General features: G+C 42.6%; 1 protein-coding gene across 2 annotated transcripts in view; it reads left to right on the forward strand.

Moving 5' to 3' along the window:
* Window positions 1-18,389, forward strand: part of PAMR1 (peptidase domain containing associated with muscle regeneration 1) — a 306,588-nt gene that overhangs the window by 260,521 nt on the left and 27,678 nt on the right. For both annotated transcript variants that reach the window (XM_086959541.1, XM_086959540.1), the window contains 2 exons: window positions 2,702-2,914; window positions 15,686-15,752. In XM_086959541.1, coding sequence (XP_086815667.1) covers window positions 2,702-2,914; window positions 15,686-15,752 — 280 coding nt within the window. The remainder of the gene's footprint in view (window positions 1-2,701; window positions 2,915-15,685; window positions 15,753-18,389) is intronic.

Genomic DNA, 18,389 nt, shown 5'->3' on the forward strand with positions numbered 1-18,389 from the left:
GCACGGTCTACCTGTGTGCCCAATAGAATCTTTGGACTGCTGCAGAAGAGGTTTTACAAGTAATTAGAGTGGCTCATACAGGTGGTATTGATGCTCCCTTGTGGGAGAATTGTATGTATTTATTTATTTATTTATTTATGCGTTTTTATATAGCGCAGACTTTACCCGAAGGTGTCAGAGAGCTACACACTGGGAACAGAACTGATACATGAGGAGAACATTACAAGTGAACAAATTACAAAAGCAAACGTTAAGTTACATGAGGCAAAAGTACAAGGTAATTTGCCTTTATGAGGGATTCTTCGAAAAGTATCTTTGCTCATGAACAACAGCTGAGCTTATCAGAGGATTTAAATTGTTATAATTCTACAGTGCGATTGTGCTTAATTTCAGGCTAGTTTAAGGGCTCCATTAGGATGGCGGGCGGATTGCCCCCGCCAGGCTGGCGGTACCCACCGCCAGCCTTGCGGGGGAAATCCACCCGCCATCCTTCCCTGTATTCCCCCCGCCATATTAGAATGGCGGGGGGACCACGGCGGAGCAAAACACCGCCCGCCACTTTTCCGCCCCGGTCGCCTAGCGGCCGGGCAGAAAACGAGTAACATGCAGGCTGTGTCTGTCAGACACCGCCCGCAATATTACAATGGGCATTTTTCAATGCCTCTCCGTGGCGGCAATATCGCCACGGAAAGGCATGCGTTGTTCACTCTGGGGGCCCCCTGTGGGCCCCCAGAGTGAAGGCCAAAGGGGGGTGGCACACGGGGGGTACCTGTGGTACCCCCCTGCATTTACATAATCAATGCGGTAGGCACCGCGCGGTGCCTGCCGCTTTGATTATGTAAATGCTGCAAAGCATTTTTAGTATTGTGGCGGGCGGAGCACAGAGCTCCGACCGCCACAATACTAAAAATACAGATGTGCCCGCATCAGTGGCGGGCACATCCTAATGGTGCGTGCGGGACCCCCGCCCTTAGGGCGGGCGGTCCCGATTTCCGATAGGAAATCCTTTCCTAATGGGGCCCTAAGTTATTTGGGCCCAATTACGATTTTGAGCGTACCTCCACCGACAGATGGTCATTGTTGGTCTTCCCGAGGGCTGCGGTCCGACCGCTGGTATCATAATCCGGTGGTTGGTGTGATTTGGGCAGTGGAAAGAACGCTGCCTCCGACAGGGTCTAGGAGCCCGTTGTGATGGTGTTCGGAGCCTAATCTCTAAATGGAGGGTGGTTGCCTGTGGAGGCACCACCGTAAGGATTAGGATGTCAGTTTCTGATAGCCTTTTCATGGTAGCCTGACCACCATGAAAAGGCGGCCGGAAAGTAACTTTGGAGCCCATAGAAGAGCCAAATACCCCATCGACCTGCGCTATGTGGCTTTGGGGGACGTGGGGTACACCTCCAAACATCCATGCACCGTGTGCCAGGCACTACATGGTGCCTGGCACACAGCGCATGCATGTTTCAAAACATCCCCTTTTCTTTTGGGGCTTTTTCTGCAGCTCTTTCCTGGGCAGCAGCACAAGCTGCAATAGAAAAAGGGATTTTTTGACCGCCTATATGGTGGTCACATCCTAATCTGGCAGGTGGGACCTCCGACTGCTTGTCGGATTTGTTCAACTCCTGCTAAAATAGTCGTTGGATGCTTATCCGACTGCCATTGTAATAAGCCCCTTTATGCTATTGCTTTTTTAGAGACCACTCCGAGTTTTTGATACTCCCTTGATGTTTCTGCAAATGGATACAAAGTTTTATTTTTATAGTAGAGCCTGTGCTGGCTTGTGAAGTTGTGCTATCTGTAGTGTGAATATGTATGGGACTTTTTCACAGAGATAAGTTTGGTTGCAAACATTTATTTGTGCCCAAACGTACCTTACTTAGGACTGCCAAGAACTCGCAAAGGGATTTCTGGCAAGCAATAGCACATTACATGTGTGTAGCATGACTACGGATTTCCGGTTCCCATAAATAGGACTCAGTGGTGAGATAGTTGGTGTTCCAAGGCGCAGCTTGTTCTGTGAAGTTTGTGCATGCGAACAAAAAAGTATATTTCTTAGCATTCACAATCACAAACTCCTCTCCTTCCAGTTTCCTCCCTCAAAAGAGAACATATTTTACTCCAGCCAAAAGCTGGTGTGAATCCCATTCCAGAGTGGGAAGTAGAATGGATTACCCTCATATTTGGTACTTCTGTGTCCCGCTGCTTCTCTGCTCTCCTTCTATTTTTTACATCTGAACTGCTACGCACCTTGAAGATATATATCAAGATACATGTATGTGGAGTTCAGCCTAGTAAAACTTTACGTCGCTATAAAAACGTGCCTACTTGTCTGTATATTGTTACCATGATATTTTGGCTACACAACATTTTATCTTTGATATTTTCATCAATCATCTCCAAGAGCCACTAGATTTCTCCCTGAAGTAGTGATGGACTATACATGGATTCTGAATTTGCTTTCATCAAGTTTCTCTTCATGATATTTAGTATGTGAGCCAGCCGGAAGTACATGACCCTGCCTGAGTCCTGCCGATAAGTCACAGATAGATGCCTTGTCTTCTTCAACACCCATCTTCTAAATAAGTGGCTCCTCAACGCCAGCACTGTTGTATACATATTTAAAGTTCGTTGTTAAAGAATTGTGTTGAGTCATATTTGAAATATGTTCTCTTGGTGAATGCTACTGTCTTCTTTTTGTCCTCAGTGGTGGAAGATAAGCAGTGTGCAGATCCCGGGGGCCCGCTGCACGGCTACAGAAGAGTGGAGGAGGACAGTGGCCTCTTGAGAGATCACTTTGCTAAGGTTGGAACGGTGGTCACCTTCTTCTGCAACAATTCCTATGTCCTCAGTGGGGACCGACAGAGGATGTGCCTGGCTGAAGGCATCTGGTCTGGAAAGCAGCCCATCTGCACCAAAGGTACCTAGGGTGGGACCCTGCTGATACATATATCATTTACAAACGCATGAGGAACTGTCCATCAAATACCGCAATAGTCTCACTCAACTTTTCAGTAAATTGGAAATCTTTATATTGGCTCCTTAACCCAAAACATCTGTAATGCCCTTGAAACCTGACCTGGTTCCTTACAGCTGCGACTCATATGGTTTTCGAAACCTCTCAGCTTTCTTTCACCACACTCACATCATAGCCACAAACACTGAAACAGAGTTACCAGGTTTTGATTGGTGACCTACCAAAGTATTCGATGGCCCCCAATTACCAAATCTTTCTTTATTAATATCATTGATTCTGAACTATTGAAAACACTGTGATTCCCCACCTCCAGCAACACCGCGGCTGGCTTTGCATCACACATGCTAGGTGATTTACCATGGCTCCCTTTGAACATGGGGCTGCTTGCTACAGGTTCTTTCATCAAAGGACCTCACCCTCTTTGGAAGTCTTGTAGGAAGGTGCTTGGCAGGCTGATTCTCAGCGTTTCAGCTCTTTCCGGGACCAAGATGCGTAAAGTCCTGGCGAGTCATAGTTGAGACATAGAAAGAAAGCCTGGTGGGTCTAGTTTCTGTTGTGAGCATCACATACTTTAGCCCCGCCATCTCTCACGGCATGGAACACATTCTTCCAAAACGTTTCTTTCCTGTTCCTTGTCCCAGGGATGATGTCTCATCTGAAGCTGCAGAGGTGTTACACATACATAAGGAAGATGGGGGATATCAGGATGGGCCTTTTAGAAGCCACTAGGGCAAGAGTAGAGCAGGCCATCGGCCTAGCCCTGTCCTTCCACGTCACAGTGCGGGGACAGAGTCTGTCCCACCAGGCTTTCGAAGACATGACATCTCTAAGGGGACGATGTACAGAAGAGATTTCCTCATTCTGTGTCCATTAGAAAATGCGTTGATACATATGGGCTAAATGTCTATTCAGAGATATGTCAGTCTGCCGAGTTGCCGAACTGCATATGTTTTATTACTTTTCCAGTACCTCTTACAACGCTTCTCACATAGTAATTTTCTACAACATTACATTTTATTTGTATATGGCATTCGCCGCTGATGGAAAGTGACTTACTGGCTGAAAGCTAAAATAAAAAGCTCTTCTATGCCCAGGGAGCGTAATGGAGAATCAAGGCTGCCTGCCAATTTTTGGGTTGTTTGGCCCTATTTTTTTCACTGCTTAAGTGTATTTTTGCTTCTGTGCATGTGTTTTTCTTGGCATGCTGCTGTGTATCAATGTGCACCTGTGTCCTCGATGGTGGGTGCATGGGTAAGTGTGCCTCTACTTATATATGTGAATGAATGTATGTCTTTCGGTATTAGTTACTGTATTTCCAGCATGCATTGTGTGTATCCTTTGTGGCTGTTTGTTTTTGAGTGTGAGTCATTTGTTTTCATGGGATTATGGTTTGCCTCCCCAATATCTGAGATGTGGGAGTGTGTTGGTGTCTCTATGTGTGTAAATATCATGACTGAATGTGTGCATGCAATCGTCTGAATTAATATGCATGTATGTGTAGGGGGCCTGCTTCAGTGAGTTTGTGTTACAGAGTTTTTTTTTTTTGTGCGTTGGTATAAATGTAAGCATGTGACCACGTACAGACATGAGTGGTTTCATGTGGGTATGAGAGAGAAAGAGTTTATGGTATTGCTCAGAGATTGAAGTGAGCATAAAGTCACAGATACAAAGGGCCTGATTTAGATATGTAAATATAAATCAAAGGTTATCTGGTGGGATTATATTTTGGTGGATGGGATTTCAGGCACCTTTATGACTGAGTACACCGTCCGCCGAGATCTAAATGTGGTCCTAAATTCGCCTTGCTTTCATTTTATCCAAAGTTGGGCTGTAACTGAAGGGTTGGGAGGTTGGAGTACAGGTTACTAGAGCTTAATTTGAACCAGTGGGTTCCAGTGCTCGGCACCGGCACTAAATTATCAACATTGTTAATTATTACTGTCTGCCCCATGGGGGGATATTTTTCTAATTTACAGATTAGCACAATAACAGACATTCTTAAAGCTTTGGGGGCCTGGAATATTCTGAACTGTCATTCTTGTAGGCGTGTGATGGTTCATGGTTGTATTGTTGCTATCATTGGCAGCACTGGTGGGGGCAATGGGTGGTGCAAGCTGCAGTGGCATCTTGGCGAGAGCACTGGCACTTACTTTTCTCATTTTACAAACTAAGCACTGTAGGTACGCATCACCGTCTATGCTGTGGCCACCCACTCAGATCACAGATTACTTATGAGTGTAATATTTGCTTCCACCTGAGCAGGAAGTGAGCCCTTGCCGAAGAGTGCATAGGAAGGAGCTTGCACATCTGATACCAGGCAACATATCTCCCACTGGGAGGGGTGGCCAAGCAGTGCTCCTGATGTGTGAGAGTCAGGCTGGCTGCTGGTGCCTGCACGCTTGACCCTGTGCAAGGGTTGAATAGACGAGCTTTGGCACCAGGTAGATAAGCAGGGCTTTACCCTTCCTCACTGCAGTGTGGCTTTTCTAAGAGTCACTCAATACCCAGGGCAGTGCTACACTTTCCTTGTCAGGCTTTGCCCTTGAGCAAGAGAGTGAAACACTCACGAGGAGGAAAGAACTGAAGTATCAAGACTGAAAACAATGACAAAGGGAGAAAGCAGGAACCTGCAAGAGTAAGATAGAGGGGCAGAGAGTGTCTGGTGATGGATTAAAGAGCCATGATGTGGAATCAAGACTACGCAGCTTTGGCATTCCATAGGCTACTGGGGAAAATTGTGGGGCCGGTACTCCAGGCAGATAAGAAGCCACATAAAAGTCAGGAACTAAAGGAGGTCAGACTATCAAAGATAACTCAAGGGGGAAAGGGGAGAAATTCAGAGAAGTCATAAGCTACAAGAGCCCAATTGACAGATGCTCCAGGGAGGCTGGGACTGAAAAGTAGCTCTCAACCAAAGTAGCAGAGAATTTAAGAGTCAAAGGAGGGCCCAGAACCAGAAGTTACAGGGACACCAGGAGGTAAAGGAAGTCTTTAGAATACGAGCTGCTGGGAAGCAGCCAAGAGCAGACGAGAGCATGCAGCCTTGGAGCAGCAGACGTTTCATGAATATCAGGAAGCCCTTAATACAGCTACATAAAGGAGTTCCCTGCCCAGGAGAAACAGGGACCGCCAAACCCAAAGGAACCCCTCAACCAGGAGCAATCTTGGAATGATGAAAGACTGAGAAACAAAAACCGTACAATTCTAAACTTATGCCTTGCAGTTTGCATTCAAATTCATAATTTCAGTTCATTACTTACTAAGCTGTGTTTCAAGGTGTTGGAATAAAAAAGTGTTGTGCATGGTGACAGATGTGCACCCCTGATCTGAGTTCCCCAACTGTATTGAAGTTGGGATCCCCAATGCTGATAATTGTCATAGGCAAACACAGATCATGTGTCTGCGCAATGACACTTGCCTGTCTAATGGACTACGGACTTGTTGGACCAGGAAGGGCACCCATAGTGTTATCCTTATGGTGGTGAAAGTCTACTGCCTTTGCCAAGAGTCAAGCAACACAAGTGCGGTGGTAACAGCAGTCTGTGTAGTAATCGGTAGGAGTGAAACGTCCTTTTCACCTGAGTCACTGGAGTGAGGCCTACAGGCTCAATCATATAAAGTTCAGTTGGTGTGTGCTTAACTCATCCTTGGCCTACATCGGTTTGGTGTGTAGTGATGTGCAGTGCATGTGTGTAGTACATGTGCAGGATGTATGTGTGCTTGTGAGTGGTACCCTACAGGGAGAATGCAGTACTGTTCAGTGTGTGTATGTTATGTGCATGACTGGATGAATGTGTGCCAGTGAGTGGCACAATACATAAAGGATGTAGTTCTGTGCATGTATGTTGAATGCATGTGCTGGACGTGAATGTGCCTGCTAGTGGTACAGTACATGAAGGATATAGTGCTGTGCAGTGCGTGCATGTTAAATGCATCTACTGGGTTGTATGTGTGCCTATGGGTTCCATTTTTGGAGGTGGATTTTACATGTGTAGTCGGGCTGCGGTGGTGACAAACTAGGTAGTCTGCGGGGAGTCGTCAGCAGAAATATATGCAACACCTACCGCGCCAGCCCATGCGGAATGAGAATCGCCTTCCTCTTGTACCTGACCCTAGCAAATTGCTGATTGGGTTTGAACGGCTTTGGGCCGTGAGTATAGTAGAAAATACCTTTTTTTGTCTTTTTAACACTAAAATCCTCACGGCAGGGTACACCTTAGGGCGTGTACACCACCGGAGGATCACACTATCTGGTCCTGAAGAAAGCTGAGCGACTCGGGCTCCTAAAAGCAGAAACATGTCGACCTAAATTTGTATTCACTGTGGACTAGGGGTCTCTAATAGATGAGACTAACCCTATGAGTCCACTCATATCCGTTTTTAATCAGTGCTGGTTGGACTATTAATAAAGCAGTTGACAGTCACGACTTCGCACTTTTTATATTTTATACTTTATTGCACTCACGTAGCACAATTTGGCTTTTTTTCACCCCCTCAACACCCACAAGAACCAGCTCCGCTGTAAACAGGCGTTGTAGCACACTGGAAAGACATTAGGTCTTTCCAGTGGGAACCCAGTGATGAAGCATGTCACCACCAGGTTGGTGAGTGAGGGTTCTTAAATAATTTCCTATATGTGTTGAGTTTTCTTACCTTTTCTTTCCCTTCCACTTAACCCTCACTTATTTGTTTGAGGTTGTTTGTTGGCCTTTCACTCTTCTGTTGTTAAAAAATAATCTAGCAGGGGTAAGAGAGTGAATGGTTATACCCTTACTCTCCTGTTGATAGTTTGTGTTTATGCTAATAAACCAAAATCTTTGTAAGTGCTGTGTATTTCCACTGCCATTCAGTCTAATTTTTACCACAGGTAAAATTACAATATGGCACACAAAATGCTAGATAGTACTTCTTAAAGACATATACTAGGGTCTCAACCCCACCACTGACTGGTTTATAATACATAGGATAGCGATAACTGAGCGCACCCAAGGGGGGATAACACTTCAGTAGCACATGGTGGCAGACTTGGTTTGCCTGACCAGAGGGACGGTGGTAGATGCCAGAATACTTATTCTAGTATACAGGCTCCCCTGTATCCTCATTTCCATTCTATAATAGGTTGCACTGAGATTCAAATCCAAATCTATGGTAGTAATTTGAAAATGACTGCTTGTGTTCTTGTGATCAACACATTGGGGCATATTTATTAACTTTTGTGGTGCAGCACAGCTTGACACCATGCTGCCCTGCCCTGTGTCACAAGGAAAGGGCATAAATGTTCCCTATTTATCCAATACGATGCATACCTGTCCTTTTCCCTTGTGCTGGTGCCATTTTGGAAGCCCAGCACCAACGCAGGCGCCCTTACACCATGGTGCAAGGATGCCTGTGTTGCAGGTTGGATTGGAAATGCGTCAAAATCCATGTGAGTTGAGTGGGAACACCCACTGTAATGCCCATGGAATGCCTAACCAGGGCAGAGCAGTGCAACGCAGCGATTTGCATGTGTTATGCTACTCCAGATTCATGAGGTCACTGTGGTTATGATTGGCTACATGAATCTGACTTAGAGGTTTGCTTCATGCATGTACCACACTGAGTGGTGCAAACGCGACACAAGCCCCCCATAAATATGCCGCGGGGTTTTATGTAGTCTTCCGTGCGGATCAGTGACTAAATATCGAGGGACAGAATATCGACTGTCCAGAATATTAAGGAACAGAATATCGAGACCCTATCTACAAACAGGTAAGTACTAAAATATCAGTACAAAATATCGATGTTTAAAATATAGTTAACTAAAATATCGAATTTTTTAAATGTATTAAAAATATTATAAAAGCAATTAAATATTAAACACAATTAAATAAAACAGTTAAAATAATGTAAAAAAGCTTGAAATGTAAAAATAATAAATGTAATATTAAAAAAGGAATTATTTTTTTACGTATATATTTACTTAATAATATTATAAAATAATTATTAATCTAAATGATAAAATATTTAAAACATTATTGGAAATATATTTACATATATATATATATATATATATATATATATATATATATATATATATATATATATATATATATATATATTTCATGAACTGGTGTATATTATATGCATCACGATTCTATCAAGGGCAAGTGCCCATCTATGGGCTTGATCTTACTCAATTTAGGTAATGAGTGTGATACATGACATCCAGGTCATTCACAGATGGCGCGCCCTTTTGAAAATTGTGGTGACAGTCCTTTGTCTATGTCCATGTCCGTGAAGAGTTAACGGCTTTAAAAACATGTCGACATTGTATTCGGTGTAACACACACTGACGAAGGCAGCACGCCGAAACGCGTCTGTGTGTGCTCCTTCCGCAATAATAAAATCAGCGTGATTGGCAGAATTACCTTCCGAGTGCTGTTTGTCTTCTTGTGAATACCAGGAGGAATTGGAGCGTCATGTGAAGCGGCGTCCACGAGCCGCCGACAGCACCCGTCTAAGAGTGAGCAGCCGTTTTCGTGGAGTAGGAGCATTGAAAGTGGCAAGGCTGCGCACTGCCGTTTCCCAGAATGGGGGATTGAAACTGACCTGCGAGACGAAGTACGGAGGACACCACACAGCTTGTGCCGAAGGCTTCCAGAGGAAGACATCTCCTGGTGAGCAATTTTTGGATTTACCTATCCCCATTCCTGCATGTCAGTGACACTGCGGAGCATTTCGGCAGGACGATAGGAAGGTAACAGCCCAACACGCGACGGAGCGCGGGGCGGCCACACGAGTCCCAGACGCACATTGAGACTGTGCAGGACATTTTACATCTTGACATGTTTTCTGATGCGGAACGGCAAGCGCGGCCAAAGGCATGTTTAAGCGGCAAGAGAAAATGCCCGTAAAAACAGCTACGCCGGCAGTAGAAACATCTAACAATCCACTTGCAATTATCATGACGAAACTTGAAAGACTCCACGAACGGGAGATTCGAAAATGGTGGGAGGCAACCAGTCTCACCAACTATATTGAGGAGGAGAGAGTACCCCGAGGACTGAGGGTCCAAACAGTTCCTTCATACGAAAACCCGGACCACCAACTACTGACAGATTGGTTTGAGCATACCGCATCCTACTGTGAAGGGGTTCTAAAGATACTTGTAAAGTATGCGTGGAGTGACAGGGAAAGAGCACTGGCGGAAATAGCACTGATCAATACGGAATTAGACAGTGAAACAGAACTGGGCTTAATAACTACCATCGGGCAGATGAAAGACCAAATGAAAGCCCGGCTCGTTAAATATGAAACTAAAATCCGACTTCGCAAGCAAGAAAAATATGAACGGGACGCGAACGACTATCAAACAGGACGCGTACTAACATATGCAAAGAAATATGACGCTCCTCGCAAAGTCCTACAGAAAACAACAGGTGGTGATGCCGGATCTACAAATGCAACTGGTGCAGTCACCTCGGAATCCGATGTTACCGAGAACGAATCCGAAGGGAATCAATCAGATCCTGAGGAACGAAGTGGCAATACAACATCAAAAGCAACTGAACCCGGAAGAAACAAGAGAACCCCTTTTCAGGAGGAATTCGAGGTAATAAAGAAATCCTGGCTCCGGGGTGGAAAAAACAAACCACCGGATGCAGGAACCTCGGGAACAGGAAAACAAGGAGGACAAGGAGGGCAGGTGGCGGCAAGAAGAGGCAGAGGCGGCGCTGGAGTATCCCGCTGGTCGGACCGCAGCCGCACCAACAAGAAATAACCTCATTCACCTCCAGTGCCCCTGGGGATCAGGCCAACCTCACAGTAGTCAATTTAACAAAAAGAGAACTCACGACTGATGAAGAACAAGTCTTAAGCCTCGGATTAACATTCTGTCCCAACAATGAGTTGGAGTATACACAGACTAAGATCGATTTGTTCCGCTTTACACGAAAATTAAAACTACATAAATATTTCAAATTGCGTCCACATTTACAAGATAAGGGGAATAAAGGATCCAGGACAACTGCAACAGACACCTTAAGCAGCAGAGATCTACATACTGTAGAAATCCTGGATGACCTGGAATTAGAGCAAACACAGAATATCGAAGAACTGGATATGGCGCAGAGAGCAGAACTGCAAGGAGTGGAACAGGATAGAGAGGACAGGGGATTCAAACCAGTCTCTATCTTTGTTCCTCAGTCCCCTTGGGATGCTGTGGATGTATTCATTGTAGCGATGAACAACGATCTGATGAAATATCGAAAAGCGGACCACCATAAATTTGAACATAACATCACGGAACCACAGAAATATGCATTGAAAACCTTGATGGCAGACACGAATATTGTAGTGAAACCCTCGGATAAGGGGGGGAACGTGGTTTTAATGACCAGGGATTATTACAAACAGGAAGCTCTGAAGCAACCCTCGGATGAGAAATTCTATAACAAATGTACCAATGAAATCTATCAACAGAGCATCAGAGAATATGATGAACTGCTCAAAAAATGGTACGATCTTCAGATGCTAAGCAGAGACGAACATTTATTCCTGCGTACCAATTGTCCCATGACACCAACATTTTACCACCTCCCTAAATTACATAAGCATTGTGACTGTCCTCCTGGCCGTCCAATCATTTCCTCAATTGGGAGTCTAACAGAAAACATGTCCCGATTTGTTGATAACATCCTGTTTCCTTTGGTGTCTAATTTGGAATCATATGTTAGAGACACGAAGGACTTTTTGGTGAAAATACAGGACTTGGAATGGGAATCGGGGTATCTGTTGATTGTATTGGACATTACTAGTTTATATACTAGGATTGAACATCAACATGGCCTAGAAGCAGTCAAACTCGCTTTAGAACAGCGTCAACTACGTTTTGCCAGACATAACATCATGATTCCGGAGTCTGTTAATTTTTGCCTGACCCATAACATCTTCCTATTTGAGGATCAATTGTACATACAGAGGTCAGGGACGGCGATGGGCACCTGCTTTGCCCCCAGCGGCGCAAATGTATTCGTAGGCTGGTGGGAGGAGCAGGTGCCCAGGAGCTGCAGGGTTGAGGAGCAAGAGGGGAGGGTAATATGCTGACATCGCTACAACGATGACTTGTTCATCGTATGGAATGGTGGTTGCGATACAGCATATGAATATATAAACATGCTGAATAAAAACAGTGTAAACCTCCATTTCTCGGGTTCAGTTAGTCCGGTGGCAGCGGATTATCTGGATCTGAAAATATTTATAGAAGAAGGACATCTTCATACCTCCCTATTTAGGAAAGAAACTGCTGGCAATTCAACACTCTTTGCCAGCAGTAGCCATCCTCCCCAACTGATTAACAGTATCCCCTATGGGGAATTACTCAGGCTCCGCAGGAACTGCTCCAGAGATTCTGACTTCGAGGCGGCTGCCTCGGAGTGTGTATCCCGTTTTAAGATTAGGGGATACGGCGAAAAACTGTTGAGAAAGACTCTGAACAAAGTGAGGGAAATTGAAAGAGGGACTCTCCTCACGACGGACCCTACACGGGGAAGCCGTGCGGAGAAGGTCACTAATAACAAAGGAAAATTTAGGTTGATCACTCCATATTCGTCAAGGGCGAAAGATCTAAGAATGATGCTAAATAAAAACTGGCACATTCTGCTGACCGATAATGTGCTTAAGGAAGACTTACCAACCCATCCACTCCTTACGTTTAGCAAAGCAAGATCAGTGGGCGACATGTTAGTGACCAGCCACTTTGAGAAATTGGCCCCGAGAGTTAACACCTTAAGAGAGCAAAAAGGCTTTTACCCCTGCGGCCGCTGCAAAGCGTGCGCAGGTAGTAAACGGGTCTTGTCGTACATAATAACAGATACAGGGAGAAAAATGACCATTAACAAGTTTATCACCTGTAGTACACAATACGCCGTCTATTGCTTACAGTGCCCATGTGGCCTCCGCTACACTGGAAGCACTATTAAGGAGCTCAAGTTGAGAATACTTGAACACCTTAGAGCCATAGACAAGGCGGATCAGGCCTATCCGGTGGCTCGCCACTTTGCTGAGGCCCATGGGCAGGATCGTAATAAACTGCAATATTTCGGTCTTGATACCGTGCCCCCAAATGTGAGAGGTGGTGACCGCTTAAGGCGACTGCGGAGGTTGGAATCGAGATACATTATAGACCTCTCAACGAAACATCCGAAAGGCCTCAATAGTGGGGAAGAGATGGCAATCCATCTAGGGAAATAGGAAATATCACTCACAGTACTGATTTTAGAACTTGAACACTGTTAGAATATAATTTTGCCATGTGACCCAGTTTGAAGTGGAATGTATCTCTTATGTTTTAGTCTTCCTTATTGCACATGATGGTTCTGTATATTGAATATCTGATACTCGTCAGGTTAACTGTAATTTTAGTCAGATCTATACGATTTGATTTGCTTTCCATGATTATGTTCTTAGAAACTATGAATGTAAGATTGCAACATGATGAAATTTATATTCTCAGTATTTAAAGAAAACATTTTAGTGAAAAGGAGCTATGCTGAGTTTGTATTAATTATGCAACCCTAAATAAATTGATATGTATGATTGTTTGATAACACTGCCATATTTTCAGTCAAAGATTGAACCCAGCATGACTAACTAGCTGAGCTCACTGAAACAAGTAGTTGTCATGCCAAATTCTTCCCGCCGTTATACCTACTGTATCTAGCTGTATTTAAATCTTCTTTTCCTTTATAAGTAACTTTTCCATGTATGGAAACAAAATGTAAACTTATAAATTATGATGGACATGATTGACTTGTAAGATAAGGGACATTAGCCGATCCACGGCTTGATTTTCTGTTCATTTCATGAACTGGTGTATATTATATGCATCACGATTCTATCAAGGGCAAGTGCCCATCTATGGGCTTGTTCTTACTCAATTCAGGTAATGAGTGTGATACATGACATCCAGGTCATTCAAAGATGGCGCGCCCTTTTGAAAATTGTGGTGACAGTCCTTTGTCTATGTCCATGTCCGTGAAGAGTTAACAGCTTTAAAAACATGTCGACATTGTATTCGGTGTAACACACACTGACGAAGGCAGCACGCCGAAACGCGTCTGTGTGTGCCCCTTCCGCAATAATAAAATCAGCGTGATTGGCATAATTACCTTCCGAGTGCTGTTTGTCTTCTTGTGAATACCAGGAGGAATTGGAGCATCATATATATATATATATATATATATATATATATATATATATATATATATATATATATATATATGGACCGAAGATATTAATATAAAAATAAATAATATATAATAATTTAAGTAATTTTTTCTATGTTCATTGATAATTTACACTACATTAAATATAACAAAATTAAAAATGTTTCCTAGCTAAGGGAATGAAATTAGTATTCACACAACTGCAAAAGTAGGGAAGGTGTTGGATAGCGGGTAGGTAAAAATTACTATTTCTACTCCACCGAGCGGAACAGTAGGGTGGGTAAAAATTACTATTCCCACTCCAGTGAGTGGAACAGTAGGGAAAGTGTTAGATAGCGGGAGTCTAAAAATGACTATTCCCACACCAGTGAGAGGAACAGTAGGGAAAGGGTTGGATAGCGGGTGGGTAAAAATTACAATTCCCACTCCAGTGAGTGGAACAGTAGGGAAAGTTTTGGATAGCTTAGGGGAATAACTTAGTATACCGACTCCGGCAATATAAGTAAAATCAATGACCAATTAATTTATTCATAAAAATGTATTTACCTCCCACCATTTTCCTCTATAAACGTCACCCCCAATATTGTAAAATATTAAACAATTCACATGGTTAATTAACAATTAATTAATTAGCTGATGACAATTAACAATACAAATAACCATCAATTTAAATTAATTCACACAATTAACACTATAAAATAACTTTTAATACATTTTATATAAAAAAAAATGATTTAAAATTAAATTACTTCGCAGCCTACTCCTCCAATGAACGCTCAACCTTCTCCTAAAAAATGTGCACAATTAACAAATTAACATACTAATTATCAATATTTAATATCTAATTAATTACTAATTAATATGTTAACACTATTAACATAATTAAAATTAATTATTACTTGTTATTAATAATTAGAAATTAATTCATTAACTTAATTACCAATATAAAATATTCAATATTAGATTATTAAATTATAGAATAATTAATTAATTAATTTCAATTAAATTACTTTCCACCCTATTCCCCTATAAACCCACAAATCGCTACAGAATTAAATTACACAGAAATTAGTTTACATATAAATTAATTTTAAATAAATATTAAACAATATATTATTATTAAATTACTACCCACTCTATTACCCTATAAACCCACAACCCACTACAGAAGTAAAATACACAAAAATATATGTAACATAAAATTAATAACTTAAATAAATTCGAACATACATTACAAAAATAATACATAATTTTAACACATATACTAGCAAATAAAAATCGATATTATGTAAAACGATATTTCTAAATTCGATATTATGGAAAATTATATTTCTTACCTCAAATTCTATATTCTACACAACTATTTTTGGGAATTTGATATTCTGTCATCTCGATATTTTTGATTCGATATTCTGGAAAGTTAATATTTAAAATTCGATATTTTGGGTGTTTACCACCCCTTGCAAAGTGCTCTAAACTTGATTGACATTTTCTTCTCTCTGTTTTCCAGCCTGCAAGGAGCCGAAAATTTCAGACCTGGTCAGGCAGAAAGTGCTCCCCCTGCAGGTCCAATCAAGGTGAGAATCTAATATATTAAGTGCTAAAGGTAGATAGAACGTTATGAATTGAGAGGGTAAAGTGTGCCCCAGCGAGGACTTAATAAGCAGTAGGACTGTTAATATGACTATGAATTGTAAAAGTAGGGAGGGATTAAAGTACTGGCCCGGATACAGGAAGTGCTACTTTAATGCAACCTTATCACTATTGTTATTACTGTTTCTACTGATTATTATTAACATAAAGAAAGTTGCGTCATGCACTCTTTGATAGTGACATGACATCTGGCCCAGTGAAAACATGTTCTTCATAGCACTGTAGGACGTAGTTTGAATTTGTTTAGAGGAGCAGGTACCTGTCTGCAGAATAAACACCGTTCTTTAAATCCCCATCTTGTTGCCCAAATACAACTGAGTCGACAGATTCTCCCTAAGAGTGGACATTTTCCTCTCCTGTGCCAATGTCCCTAGGTCTAAGACTGCCGCTAAGCTATTCTGTAAACAAACACTGGAACTGGTTTCGGGGTATCACCCCCTCATCAGCCAGGCTAGCATAAATCCCTTGGCACAGTGAGCAACGGACCCATATCTGGGAATACCCATCCCAGAAAGCTTGTTTCAGGTACAGGGAGGACCCGGCTTGGTAGCTCGGGCTGGACTGTTCCCATGAGGAGCAGGGTCAAGACTGGTTTTATATATCTGGGTCCAAACTGGGTGGTATAGTGAGCAAAAATATGATGGATTTAACAAAGATCTCTTGACTGGTGGTAAATGTCTGATTCATTCAGCATTCCGCCTATCATTTGTTGCAACAGGGACACAGCGGTGGGCGCAGGTGAGGAAGCAATCAGTAGGCGCACTGATTCTGTTCCACAACTGAGTGGCACACATTCATGGTTACCACTGATGGTGCCCCTGGGTAGGGGGGCACATGGATCCCAAGTGTTCTCCAGGCATCCCTGCTAGAAGGGGCAGTCACACACTGCATCTGCCTGCAGGGAGATCCCTGAAACCTCTTAAAAGAAATAAGCCCCAATCCACTTCTCTCTTTATTAATTTGGGCCGCCTCTGGGGATACAGAATTTTGTTCTGTTATCAGCCTCAATGTCACTGTCTCTGCCAGGTGCAGCAGTTAACGGTGCACCATGGTGCAACGCTGGACAGTGTGCCTAAAAGTTAATCAACTAAGAAACAACAAAAGGGCTTGGCTAAAGTGAAGTAAGGCTGTGCCACTATGAGTATAAACAGAACAGAGTGCCAGTACTGCTCAATGGATCCACCTGTTTTAGATGAGCAACGACCATAAACTATTGCCACATACAAAAGACAAACAAATGTCAGATTTAATCAATTTAGTTTTTGTTTTTTTGTGATAAAAAAGTATAATTTTTTATTTTAAGACAGAATTGTCAATTTTCATTAAAACAAAGAGAGGGAACAGGTATTTAAAATTCTTTCTTTTGATAAAGTGAGGAGAATCAGAGAATTATAGACACAACAAATGAATAGTACCTAAGTGCAAGTGCTCAATCACACAAGCTCTTCAATCATCCAGCATACATTCCGTGAAGCAATCAAACACCAAACTCCTTCCACACTACATCAGACATACAAGTAAGATAAGATTTTAGAAGAAAGGAAAGAAAAAAGAAACAGAAACTTTTAATACCCTCACCTAGAATCTAGGAATCTGACGAGCTCCGACAAGCGACGGTCGATCGGCAGACGCCGCGCTACGGAGAGGAGACCCGTGTTTCACTAAGGTATGTCCTGATGATGGTCTGCATGACGACTGCATACTAGACCGAAACGTCGACACCTCCATCATCTCCAGAAACGTTGCGTTGTCACCAACAAACGACCATTGTCTATTAATTATTTTTGGTTGTCTGTTATATTCACCAGGAGTTGATGTTTTAGTTGTGAACTGATGAGTTATTGTGATCTATACCTCTGTTCATGACTGTTGCTTGAATTCATTTCTCTGTATTCGTCTCCCCAGATGTAATTTTGTTGTTGCATCACTAAATACCCAAAAAAAATTCAGAATATAATTTACTTTCTCCGTGTGCTCTCTTTTCCTTCCTTTGATTTATTCCAGCCAATTACAAAGTGTGATATCCTGTGGATACACTTGAGTGTGTCACATATTTACAACTCACAACTAAGATTCATTGTCTTTTGAAATAAGTCCCTTGTAGCATACTATAAAAAGATGGGCTGCGCACCATTGATGGCAGGATCGACTCCCTGACTCAGTTCATAGGCCGTTTTCGGGAACGAATGCACTGGCAGGACTCCAGACTTCCACAAGCCAAAATACATATTTCTGATATTGAAGACTCATAAAACAGGCATCATCTTCATCACAGCCGTCAAAAGTGAACCTACTTCTATTAAGGTGAAGAATGTAGATCTTGAGGGATGCTTGAGGTGAAACAATGTGTGCAATGTCGGAGTAGCAAAATCATCTTGCGCTTGTAATATGGAGACTTTTGTGAAGGACATGCTGATTGCTGTGTTTGGCCAGGTTGCCTTCTGTACTACCTTCATAGTCGTGCGTTCACACCACTCCATGGTGCCCAGGTCATGGCCGGGAAAAAATCCTAGACCCACATAGCTCACTTGCTGGACTACAGGGACAGAGATCACTATTTG

The sequence above is a fragment of the Lissotriton vulgaris genome, chromosome 2_2, assembly GCF_964263255.1.
Source record: "Lissotriton vulgaris chromosome 2_2, aLisVul1.2, whole genome shotgun sequence".
In the NCBI taxonomy this organism is placed as follows: domain Eukaryota; kingdom Metazoa; phylum Chordata; class Amphibia; order Caudata; family Salamandridae; genus Lissotriton; species Lissotriton vulgaris.